The sequence below is a fragment of the Meriones unguiculatus genome, chromosome 19 (genome assembly GCF_030254825.1).
Source record: "Meriones unguiculatus strain TT.TT164.6M chromosome 19, Bangor_MerUng_6.1, whole genome shotgun sequence".
Taxonomy (NCBI): Eukaryota; Metazoa; Chordata; class Mammalia; order Rodentia; family Muridae; genus Meriones; species Meriones unguiculatus.
Genome location: NC_083366.1, coordinates 7,016,810 through 7,029,240, shown reverse-complemented (window position 1 = coordinate 7,029,240; position 12,431 = coordinate 7,016,810). Strand labels below are relative to the sequence as shown.

The window sequence follows — 12,431 nt, the reverse complement described above, 5'->3', positions numbered from 1 at the left end:
TTCTGTTTTTATGATCTTAACTCTCTGAATATGTCTACAGTGAGCAGAGGCACCATTTTGAGAGTATTTAATGTAAAGTATAGATCCATAAAAATGTTTCATATTCTTATTTGTATGTTCCTAAACAATGATTTCTTTTGCTAGTAGAGCTTTGGAATAATTTTTGGCATATGGGCTTTAATTTACAAATAAAGCACCACCAGGCTAAATCTACCTTCATTGTTTGTTTGTTCATATCCCACTTTACATATTGTATCTCAATGACTTTGTTTTGGTAACCCTTTGTAAAATAATAACAATAATAATGACAAATTCCACCCCCTCTATTTTTTTTTATTTAAGTATCTTGATAGGAGCATTGGAGGTTGGTGAATGGTCATGTGTGTTCAGGTACATGTGTATTTACTGTGCACACATGTGTGAAGGCCAGAGGTGTATGTGAGTGGTCACGTGTGTGCAGGCACAGGTGTATGTAGTGGGCACACATGCATGCGTGTGGAGGCCAGAGGTGAACCTCTGGTGTCATTCCTCAAGAGTTTGCTCCCTTTCTTTGAGACAGTCTCGTAGGGGGACCTGGGTCTCACTTCTCAGGTATGTCAGCTGTTAAGCGAGCCCCAAGCACCTTCCTGGCTCACCCTCCCAGGTGCAGGGACCTGCTTTTTACATGGTCCTGGGGATCAGGCTTCTCCAGCAAGTGCTTTGTGGACTGAGCATCTCTTCAGCAACACCTATCTTGCAGAGCAGCGGTGCTCAACCTTGCTAATGCTGCAACCCTTTAATACAGTTCTTCATGCTGTGATGACCCCAAACATAAAGTTATTTTCATTGCAACTTCATAACTATATTTTTGTTACTGTTATGAATCATAATGTAAATATCTGATATGCAATCCTTGTGGAAAGTGTCACAACCCACAGGTTGAGAACTATTGTTCTAGATAAATCTGTTCTGTCGACTTACCTGCTATAAATGTATCTGCTAATAGTCTTATTCATAAGTTCTATCTTTTCTATGCCTTTTCCTTTAAGTCTCAATATGGCTAATTTTGCACCCGATTTTGTTAAATCGGGTGTTCCAACAACTTTTCATATAACTGGTTTTTAGCTATAAAACTGAACTTAATTTAGTACTAGTTTAACTGATTTCAGAAATACAATCTTGTATATTTTGAGCTTGCTCAAAGAAATTAGAGTCCTTATTTTTCACATTATTTTCCCATGTGTTATATGGAGTAGACATGGCCTCATGTGCTAGACACACGGTTCTAGACTCATAATCTCTCTGTGACAGGAAGAAATTACTGCCTAGACTGATGGGAGAAGAATGAACCAAGAGATGGTTCACATCACTGTGTAACAGGAACCGCCCCCTGGTTCCTCCAGCTTCTTGCTTAGCCATTTCTGTGTTGTTTTCAGAGCGGCCCCTCGAGGCTCCTAGGAGCTGAGAGCCGGCTCCTGTGGCTTCTCAGTGAGCACTGCACCTCTCTGTGTTCCCTCTAGCATGGCTTTGTGCTCCAAGCTGGAATTTCAAGCAATTCCTTGCTCAGTTTTTGACCTTGGAAGTCCAAAGGTGTAAATTTGGGGTCTGTATAGCCTGGTTAGATTTGGTGAGGATCTTTTTTCTTTAAAGCAGTGGTTCTCAACCTTCCTAATGCTGCAGCCTTTTAGTACAGTTCCTCATGTGGTGATGACCCCAACCATAAAATTATTTTGCTGCTCCTCCATAACTGTAATTTTGCTACTTTATGGATCATAATGCAAATATCTGATATGTAGGATATCTTATTATGCAACCCCCAAAGGGGACATGTGACCTACAAGTTGCAAACTGCTGCTTTAAAGGCCGACTCTTTTCCAGTCTGCGGGAAAGAAATACTTGCTGGAGACAAGTGTGACAGACACAGCGGCTACTGCCTGAGCACAGTACGAGGAATAAAAAGGGCAGAAAACCACAGGGTGGAGGATAGGATAGATTACCTCTAATTGCAGCTGGCAGTTCTGGGACAGAAAACAACAGGTTTAGAGTTTTAAATCTCCAGTAGAAGCCACTGGTCAGAAAGCAGGAGGTTTTTCCCGAGTGCCACACCAATGCCATCTTGCCTCTTGGATCTAACTCCTGTGCTTCTGGGTTTCTGGTTTATAGTGTTCAAGAGCACAGCATGCTCAGCAGCCATGGGCAGCCTCAAGTCTAGATTATGCTTTCTAATTGTCCTCTGTTGACTTTTACCAACACCTCTGTCTGCAAGATTTGGGACTTGAACTTAAAGAATGGGGCAGACTACAATCAAAGGCTGCAGACAACTATACTTCAGTTTCCATGTAGTTTTATGACAAATGAAACAAAGAGAGCAGTGATTCAAGAAAAGTTGTTTGCATTTAGAAAGACATGTAAATAACCGCCAATACGCACATAGTAAATGTTAACAGGCAGCCTTTTCCCAGGATTGCCTCAGGACAGACCAGTTTTATGCACTCTATAGATTATATCTGGGAGAACACAAAGGCAAGGCAGACGGCCTCACGGTACACTGAGGACAGCACTCAGCGTGTTCCTTCACCAGGTTGGCTTCTGTTTGACATCCAACAAGAATAAGCATGTCTTATAAACTAAATGTACATGTTTAACATGGGAGGCATGAAATCACATCCAAGAACAACCCAGGAAACAAAATGCACTTACCGGAGAAGACCCTGTCTTTTTCCTGGAACCTCTCTCAAAGTTCACCAAGGCCTTGTTCAGTGTGCATCACTCTTTTGACTGTGCTCTGACAGTCTTCTCCCATCATCAAGTTTAGACTCTTTGGATTCAAGTGTGGGGACAGAAAAGGTATAGAAAGAATGCAAGCTATAAGGCATGACATGAATTCTATCCAGAGGACATAGTGCTCAGCTCCCACTGGCCAAGCAGAACAATTAACATAAAAAGAGTAGTGACTGCAGTAGATTTAACTCTGTCACACATTAGGAGCTCATGTGTTTACACTGACATTCATAAAACAAACAAACAAACAAAAAAACCAGCTAGAAAACATTTGTTATCTTTGGAGATGCAAGGACAACATGTTCTGAAGAACATGGTCCCCTTGAGGTGTACTCTACTATTTCCTGTCTGAGGTGTATTCCCTGGCAGTTCCTGTGTGAGGTGTATTTCATAGGGGTACTTGTTAGAAGTGTAGCTAACAAATTCAGAAAGAGAAATGGAACAGGAAAGAACAAAGGATCTCAATAAACAAATAAACCCATGTTGGAGCAGAAGATGTAAGACTATTTTCAGGTAAAAATATTCTAATAAATTCACACAACTTACCAGAACTAAGGAGAGGCTTTAACAGGGTTACATCCTATAAGATCAACATAGAGGATTCCGACTTATTTTTCTACTAGAAAATTTCCATATTGAAAACTGTTCTTTGTAATGGCATAAAAAAAAAAAAATTCCACCAAATGCTTAGATGGGGGCAATACAAGAATAAGACCTGTAGATAAAGAAAGAAATCTTCATGCTCAAATGAAGACAGATACTGTGTTTGAGAATCAGAGAATTCAGTATCATTAAGCTACCAGGTCTTTGTGAATTTATCTATGGACTCACGCAATCCTAATCAATATCCCAGCAGGTTTCTTATAGATATTGACAAGCTTTTTCCAAAATGTGTAGGAAATGTAAAAAGATGTGGGGTGGCCAAAGCCACTTGAAAAGGCTTATATGACTTACTGGAAAGCTAAAATAATGAAGACACTGTAGTTATTACTGACTGGATAGAAATATTGATCAAAAACACAACAAAGCCCAGAAACAGACCTGCTTACAAAGGATGGATTTATTTTGAGAAACATGCCAGAGTAATTGAAAAACCAAGGCAGAAAATGTTCTTTAAGTGATCCTCATGCATTTGGACATTCATATGCTAACTGTGGTGCTTAAATAACCCACAACGTCTACAAATGTTCACATGACCTACATGTAAGAGCAAAACCATGAGCCTTATAAACAGAAGCAAATGAAACCAAAACCAAAACAACAACAAAACCCAAACAAAGCAAAAACAACAAGCAAGGCAGGTTGATAGATGCCTTAGTAGTTAGGAGCACTTTCCTATCTCAAAGAGAACCTGGGTTCCGGTCCCAGCATCCGCGTGGTGACTCACAAACACTGTAATTCCAGTTTCAGGGAATCCAGTGCCCTCTTCTGGGGCTCCTCAGGCACTGCAATTACTGTGGTGCACAAACATGCCAGTAATCATTCTAAACAAAGAATGCAAATAAAATATTTGTTGTTGTTAGTAACAAAGAAGGCTTTTTTGGAAAATGACCTAAAATAACCTAAAATGAATGAATATAACTCTAATGTTAAAGCATCTGGACTTTGAAAAATACATTTAAGAAACGAAAGATAGAAAGCTAGAGAGATGATTTCCTGGTTAAGAGTACTTCAAGAGGGTGCGGGTTTGAATCCCAGCACTTACATGTCAGCCTCTAACTGGCTGTAATTCCAGCTCCAGAGGATCTGATGCCATCTTCTGGCCTCTTCAGGCACTGCACACACATGCTGCGTAGGCACACAGCAAAAGGCCCATGCACATTAAAAAAAATAAAATTTTTATATCAGAATGGCTCAGATAAAAATTTTAATTTTTTATTTTCTCATTTATGAGCAGATTTTAGCCATATAGTACAAGATAGACATACTACAATTCATAGACCCAAAGAAGATAAGTAACAAGGAGGACCCAAGAGAGGATGCTTAAATCTCACTCAGAAGGGAAATAGAATAGACAGTGGAAGTGGCTGAAAAGAGGGAACAAGGCAGAAGCCTAGCACAGAAAGCTCCACTCAGCACTGGATCAGAACATTCTGAGACTCACAGCCAAACACTGGGCAAAGCATAGGGAGTCTTGAGGAGAAGTGGGAGGAGGATAGAAGGACCTGGAGGTGCCAGGAGCTCCACAAGAAGACCAACAAAGCCAACTAACCAAAGCTAACAAATCCAAGAGGAGTTTGAAGCACCAACCAAAGACCATGCATAGACTGACCTAGGCCCCCTACAAAGATGTAGCAGATGGGCAGCTCAGGCTTCCTGTGGGTTCCCTAGTAAGGGAAGTGGGGGTTGTTTCTGACATAGACTCTGTTGCCTGCAGTCTGATTGCTCCTCTCTGGCAGGGCTGACTTGCCAGGCCACAGAGGCAGAGGGGTAGCTCAGTCCTTGTGTGACTTAATGAGCTGGGGTGGGGTTTCCCTTATCTGAGGGAGGGGAATGAAGTGGGAGGGGCTACGACCAGGCTGTAAAATTAATTAATTAAAATAATAAAAAATTTAAATTTAAAAAGGAAATAAAAGGATAGACCATATATTGGAGGGAAATATTTATAAATTACATTTTTTAATAAATTACTGGCATACAAAAGAATTCTTACAACTTAGTAAGAAAACTCACTTAAAAGTAGGAAAACATACCCAAACAGATACTTCACTGAAGAAGGTAGACGAACCCTACAAGAACATAAGAGATCATCACTCCATAAGAGAGAAATGGACACCAAAAGCCAGTAGTATAGGGCCAGCAAGATGGCTCAGCAGGTGAAGGAGCTTCCTGCACAAGCTGGACACCTGAGTTCAGTTCTCAGACCCGCCTGGTAGAGGAGAGAACTGCGTCCCACATGCTGTCCTTTGACCTCCACAGGCACACCATGGCACATATTCCCTCTCCTCACAAAACGAAGAAATAAGATTAACCAAGACCCAGAAGAGACACCACTTTGGCCCTCAGGAATGGCTACAGTTGGGGGAACTGGCGATACCAAGTCCTGAAGAGCAGTAGCATTCTCACCTATTTGCAGATCATTGGAGGTGTTGGGAAAGCAAGTTAGCAGTTTCTCATGACACTAAACACAGCCTTGCCTTAAGACCCAGAAGTGAAATTCTACTCCTGATCTTTTCCCGAGGAGGAAGAATCATTTTCTCCCAGAGCTTGTGTACAAATGCCCAGAGAGGATAAATTTATATCATCCCCAAAATAGAAAGGGATTGGACCAACATCCCACTGTGCAGTTCTATAGTGCTAGTCAGCAACGACAAGACACCAGGGGCATCTCTCAACAACAGCATGGTAGATGAAAGGGGCCCCGACAGAAAAGGCAGAGTGCTGGATGGTCTCAGTTACAAGACATTCCAGAAAGAGCAAAATTACAGAGAGAGAAAACAAAGCAGTGGCTCCAGGAAAGTAAGCTGCAGAGAAAGGTTCGACTTTGAAAGAGCATGTAGGACACTTGAGGGACAGAAATCTTCTGTGTTCATAGTGGCAGTTGCTCCCACAACTGTAAACCCTTGTCAAAGCTCACTAACTCAATGTTTTTATAATAAACATGACCTCCCAAAATGAACAAAAGACATACTGAATCAAGAAAAGTCTATAAAAAGATCAAAACAATAATTTAAATAATTTCACAAAACATCTCTTTATGACTTGTAATACTGTGTTTTTAAGACATATGTGGCTGAAGTATCAGCTCAGAACATTCCTAGAAAAGTCAAACCACTCTCAGTTCAATCTGTCTTTGCCATTTACTAGAAAGATGACCTTATGCCTATCATGTAACTCAGACCTCCTAAGATTAGGGTGGGGTTAATGACTCAGTTAACCACTCGTAACTCTGTCTCAGAATAAATATTCACCAAATGCCCATTTAGAAATGTCCTAAGGGAGAGAAAATGTGCATGCTTGTACACACACACACACACACACACACACACACGAACACACATGCATACATACACTCACAGCTTCTAATGTCACAGGAAAATACGGAAACTAGCACACATGTAAGGTGGATCTATGGTGTAAAATGAGAATTGTTTTGCGGTGCCTGGAGGAGCTAATAGACTTTCTGGAAGAAATCATGGCAATAGATATGAAACATGAGTACGTGGTTTGGGGGCCAATCAAGACAGCAAGGGCAGAAAATGTCACTGTGCACTTGAAAATGACGAGCCGTTTGCTACTCCTTGGAGCCAAGAAAACCTAATAACACAGAGGGTCTCGAATGCCAGTCACGAGGCATCCCAGCCAGTGGTGGGGTGAGAGGGAGCCAGCAAAGAGAAAGACAGTCCAATCAGACTTGCAACTTACAGAGTGACTTTGACTATCCTGGAAAAGAGCAGCTGATGCAAGGGCAAAGTCACAGGACTCCAGACATATTGAAAGGCTTGTAAATAAGCCCAGGGAAAGGATGGTAGTACTCTGAAAATGGGCTGTGGGAGTGGCATGACCAATCTGAGGAACTCAGATCTGACAGCTGAGCACAGAGGGGAAGGAGCAGAGATCGGGGAGACCAGCCGTTCTCAACCTTCCTGATGCTGCTAAAAGTGCTGTGTGCACAGCACTACCAGAAAAGACAAAGACGGGGAAAATCCTCTGGAGCGAGGCAGTGTTAGTGTGGAGCCAAACCAGGATCGAATGGAAAGTTATAAACGGGAAAGTCTATAGCACACGAACGTTTTCTGGAAAGCCATGAACAGGAGCAGAGAGATAACTGAGTGGGAGGAGACATGCTTTGCTATGGTTTGTCTAAGTGTTTCCCAAAGGCCCACGGGTTAAAGGCTTCGTCCCCAGGATGGCATGGTCCCATGGATCTTTTAGAGGTGGACATTAATGGGTCCCTCCCTCTATGTGTGTGTGTGAATCATGTGTGTACCACAGCATAAAGAGAGGTCAGATGAAAAACTTCATGAAGTTGGTCCCCTGCTTTATTCATGTGGGATCAAACTTGGCTCTCCAGGCTTGCATAGCAAGCACCTTTACTTTTCAGCCATTTTGCCAGACCCTAAGGAAAATTTTGGGTTTGTTTTATTCTGGCGCAGCACCGGAAAGATCATTATACTTATATACACATGGGGGAGGGGTGGAAGAAAGGAGAATAATAAATTATATTAGCTATTAGTCAAGGTCTAACAAAAACATGGAAATCACTTGAGGTGTTTGACTTCTAAAGGCAACTGAGGGACCCTGTCTGTGACTGCACAGGCACAGGTCGAGTTAAGTAGAAATGAAGACTATTCCGAGGGTTGCAGATAAAAGGTGCTTAGGAGATCATTGTTGGGAAAGGAAATGAGGAGACAGAGAAGCTGGAGGAGTACCTCGGCGGGGGGTAGGGTGGGGCTGCGGTAACTGGATCAAATGGGCAGCCAGTTTGGGAGCAGTGTGTTTTCCTAAGAAAGCTTCAGCCATTGCAGCAATGAAGCGACGACACCAGACAAATGATTGCGGGAGTGCCAACACATTTGTGCTGTGTAGGAAAAACTGGGAGCCTCACCAGAGCCGTCAGCTGCGAGTCCAAACGCCAAGGCCTGGAGTGTGGTGGCCTTTGTGAGAAAGAGCAAGGAAGGAAGGAGCCAATTATGGCTTCTTTGCAGACTGTGCGGGGGGTGGGATGGGGAGCGGGGGAAGGGTAGAGGGCGAGAGAGCAAACAGGCTCTTCTTTATTGGGGCCATTGGAAAGGCTATCTGAAGATGAGGAAGGGAGGGAGAGGAGGAGATTTTGAGCCTTGTTAGTCTTTCGATTATGGTTCCTGCAGGACTGACTGCCTTGGCTCTGGACAATGGGAGCCTTGGAGCTAAGAGCCAATTCCGGGCAGAGCACGCAGGCGCAGCCCGGTGTCGCCTAGCAACCGTCAACAACACCGACCAGCCGAGGCCAATGCGGCTTGCTAGGCGTAGGAGCCACTGCTTCTAGCCACGGCGTCGCAGGTAAGGGCAGGCGGGGCTACACACCTGCCCCAAGGGGTACACAAGGACCAGGGACAGGGCACACAGTGGGATTCGATGCACGCGTGGGGACTTCTGGGACTTCAGGGACACCTGAGAGCTGCCCAACCTGGACCCGCAGTTACAAGCTCCCTTAACGGCGTGGACGGAGGCTAGAGGAGGGACATGAGGGTCTAGGAGCCTATCCCTTGACTCTAAGAGACTCTTGAGGTGCCTCTACCTGCTCCGGTCCTCTGCTGCTCTAAGTCTGCTCAAAGCCAGATCTGCCTTAGCAGTGGGAGAGGCTAGAATGTGGCTGTGAAAGGTGTGAATTTAAGCCAAATCCATCGTCATAACCAGCACAGTGAATTTGGAACCTAGCCAACCCGTTCCCCCCGCCCCCCCCAAATGCATTTGTATTCCTAAAGAAACGGGGAGGTGGGTGAATTTTTTTTTTATATCCAAAGACGTTCATTACAGCCTTGGCCATAATTCAAGAAAATTGGAAGTGGGAGGCTCCATGAGTAGTGGATTTGAAAGCATTATTTAAATGATATGCTGATCCACTGGAGACACTGGGAGGATAAATGGAGATGTTGTGAACGTGCCCTTTAAGAATTTCTTAGGAAAATGGTCCCAGGTAAGGAAATTGACAATAGGCAGTACAATTCAGGCGCGCGCCCGCGCTCACACACACACACACACACACAGAGAGAGAGAGAGAGAGAGAGAGAGAAGGAGAGAGAGAGAGAGAGAGAAAGAGAGAGAGAGAGAGAGAAACTATTTCAAAATAACAGAAATCTGAGCTTATCTTTGGGTGAATTTTCTTTTGTTCTTTGTGTTATTCATTGTTTCTCAGATCCTCAACAACAAATGCCTAGTTTCTATGAGAAAAAAAAAATTAACTGCTCCCACCTATACCAGTGTTTTCTGTTGGTGCCCCCGAAAAGCTGTCTTACACCTGAGATAGCATTAAAACCCAGCCACTCATGGTGCTGCTCAGGACCCCTTCCATGCTCAGAATGCTGTGTCTTTGCCCTCTGCACCCTTCATTATCCTACTGTTCAAAAACATTACTCCAGAATAGGAGACTTCAGTAGGAGGGCAGCTGAGATAACTTCAGACAACTGTGTGTGGGTGTAGCTTGACTCTTGACTCTTCAAAAGGAATTGTCATAAATCAGTTGCTGGCGTTAGAATTGCTCATTCCTCCCCCTGCACCTAGCGATAGACTGCATGATAATATGTCATGGTTCTAAAATAGTTTCTATGTGCCTTTCTGAATGAACAGGCTCAAAGATAAGGGCTTATGTATGAATATTTAAACATGTATGAATATTTGAAATTTGAGAAAAACGTTGGTTTTAATATATAAAAAGAAAATTAAAATTAGTATTTCAATGTTTTGTTGATACTACATTTCCAAACATTTGAAGAGTTTTCTCATTTTTTAAAAGAATTTTCAGGTATCCATACTAGTTGCTGAGCAATTTCAAAAGCATATCCTGATGAAAATGCAGGAGCTGGACAGGTGTCTCAGTGACTAATGGCATTTGCTGTTCTTTCAGAGGACTGTGTTTGGGTCCCCATCACCCCACCGTGGCTCACAAGTCTGTAACTCCAGTGTCAGAGGTTCTAACACCCACTCTGGCCTCCCCAGGCACCTGGCATGCACATGGTGAACGCAAAACACCATATACATAAAATACATAAAACTAAAAATTGTTTATACAAAATTATATTTAATGGAGAATGTGGGTGTCTTTTAACATTTCAGTGTACTAGATAATGCCTAAGGTAGCCCATTATAGGGTAAGCCTGTAATTCCTCACAAACCTCATGATTCAAAGGAATAGATGCTTTTCAAAAGTCTGAGTTATTGCAATTATGTGGCCTTTAATGAGGGCAATGCACTCTGTCCCATGTCTCTAGAGCCAGGAGCTGCTTTTGACTTCTGGCAAGCAACTTCAACTAATCCTGACACTCAAGGCCCTCCCCAGGGACTTTGTCCATCCAAGGTTTCTTGTGAGACAATCTTACCAGTAAGTCTCTTCACGATACATGCTTCCAACAGGGATGTCTGCACACATGCAGTAATTCCTACGTGAACTGCATGCTTTAACCTGGTGAGATGTGAAGAAGAAATGACCCTTCTCCCCAGAGCACAGACAGCTAAGAGATGGAGAATGTATACACTTATGATGTGCAAATCGTGTTTTCTGCTTTTTTTCTAGGATGGGTAAAAAAATAAAGAAGGAAGTTGAGCCACCCCCCAAGGATGTGGTAAGTCCCCAGTGCTTTAAAAGAAACTGTTCCAACAGGTTGGCGAGCCCCGCAATGTATGCGGCAGAAGTCCAGCACCTGACTAATGACAATGTTAGCCAGAGCAAAGCAGCATGTAAGCAAACATTTGCAACATTGTTATTATATCATTAGCACAATTAGGCAGCCATTAGCAGCTTTTCTAGTATGTAGACAGCATGTTTACAGTCTGCTAATGGATAAATAGTTTCATTGTGTTCTTTTAAATACTTCCAGTTTATATTCATTGTCCTCTCATTAATATAAATTATTGAAGGGAATTTTTAAAAAGAAAGAGAAGTTGTGCTACAGCTTGTACATACTCGTGTTTGGCGTCTGCTGGTGATCTTGGACCTGAAATGTCCCATATTTTCCAGTTGGAAAGTAACCTGGGTTACCAACTCCTTTTCTTTCCAATGTTGAGCATGAACACAGCCCCGGCAGAATGCCCTTTCGCTCCTCAATGCATGGCCCACCTTAGTCAGTTACTGAAGGACTGCGTTACAGCGGAGGACAACTTGATGACTCTGGCTTCGGAGTCTCATTTCAAAACAGATGTTGGACATGTTTGTCATCAGACAGAATTCACATAAAAATGAGGAATTTCCAAGTTTGCAAAACTGGAAAGTTCTGCAGAAAGTTGCCCTCAGATAAGAGCATTATGGTAAAGGTTGGAAGTTTGTGTCATCAAGGCTCCTCAGGAACTGTGCTCATCACTTTGACCAAGTTGCCAAATTTGTCTACGCTATTGCAGTTTTCTTTATCTTTGAAATGAGACTATCACTCTCCAACTCATTTGGATTGCTACATTATTAAATAAATTAAATTACATGAAGTTTTCAGTACTTGACATATAATGCAGTAAATAACATCTGTTATTGTGGGAATCCTTAGGACTCTGCTCAGCCACACAGACAGACAGACAGATAGACACACACACACACAATCACACAGAGTGACAAACACACACACAGAAACACAGACAGACACAGATACAGAGACACACAAACACACACACATTGACACACACACAGACACAAACACAGAAACACAAACACACAGACACACACACTGGTAACCTAGAGGTATTCAATACTTTTATAATAAAGTTATGGCAAAAGCTATAGAAGTTTCTGTCTGCCTTCATCTAGGAAACCTTGGCAGAAGCAGTCACTGGTGAATTTTTACTGGTTTCCTGTTTTTTCTCATGCTGGCTATTTCCCTTAGATGTTCTTCTAACACGTGACAGACCTTCTTATTTCATTAGTTCATAAGCCTCAGTGTTATCCACGTAGCACTGTTAGTGCCTTTAAGGGGACTTATGAACACAGTACTTAGCAACAAACATATTTGATTGAATTTAGGATCAGTTGACTATCAATCAAAGGCGTA

The 12,431-nt window shown here is 42.6% G+C and overlaps 1 protein-coding gene across 1 annotated transcript in view; it reads left to right on the top strand.

Moving 5' to 3' along the window:
* Positions 1-8,450: 8,450 nt before the first annotated feature.
* The window catches only part of Armc3 (armadillo repeat containing 3), a 90,483-nt gene continuing 86,502 nt past the window's right edge, over positions 8,451-12,431 (top strand). The window contains exons 1-2 of the mRNA XM_021652249.2: positions 8,451-8,742; positions 10,973-11,021. Coding sequence (XP_021507924.1) covers positions 10,974-11,021 — 48 coding nt within the window. The 5' untranslated portion in view covers positions 8,451-8,742; position 10,973. The remainder of the gene's footprint in view (positions 8,743-10,972; positions 11,022-12,431) is intronic.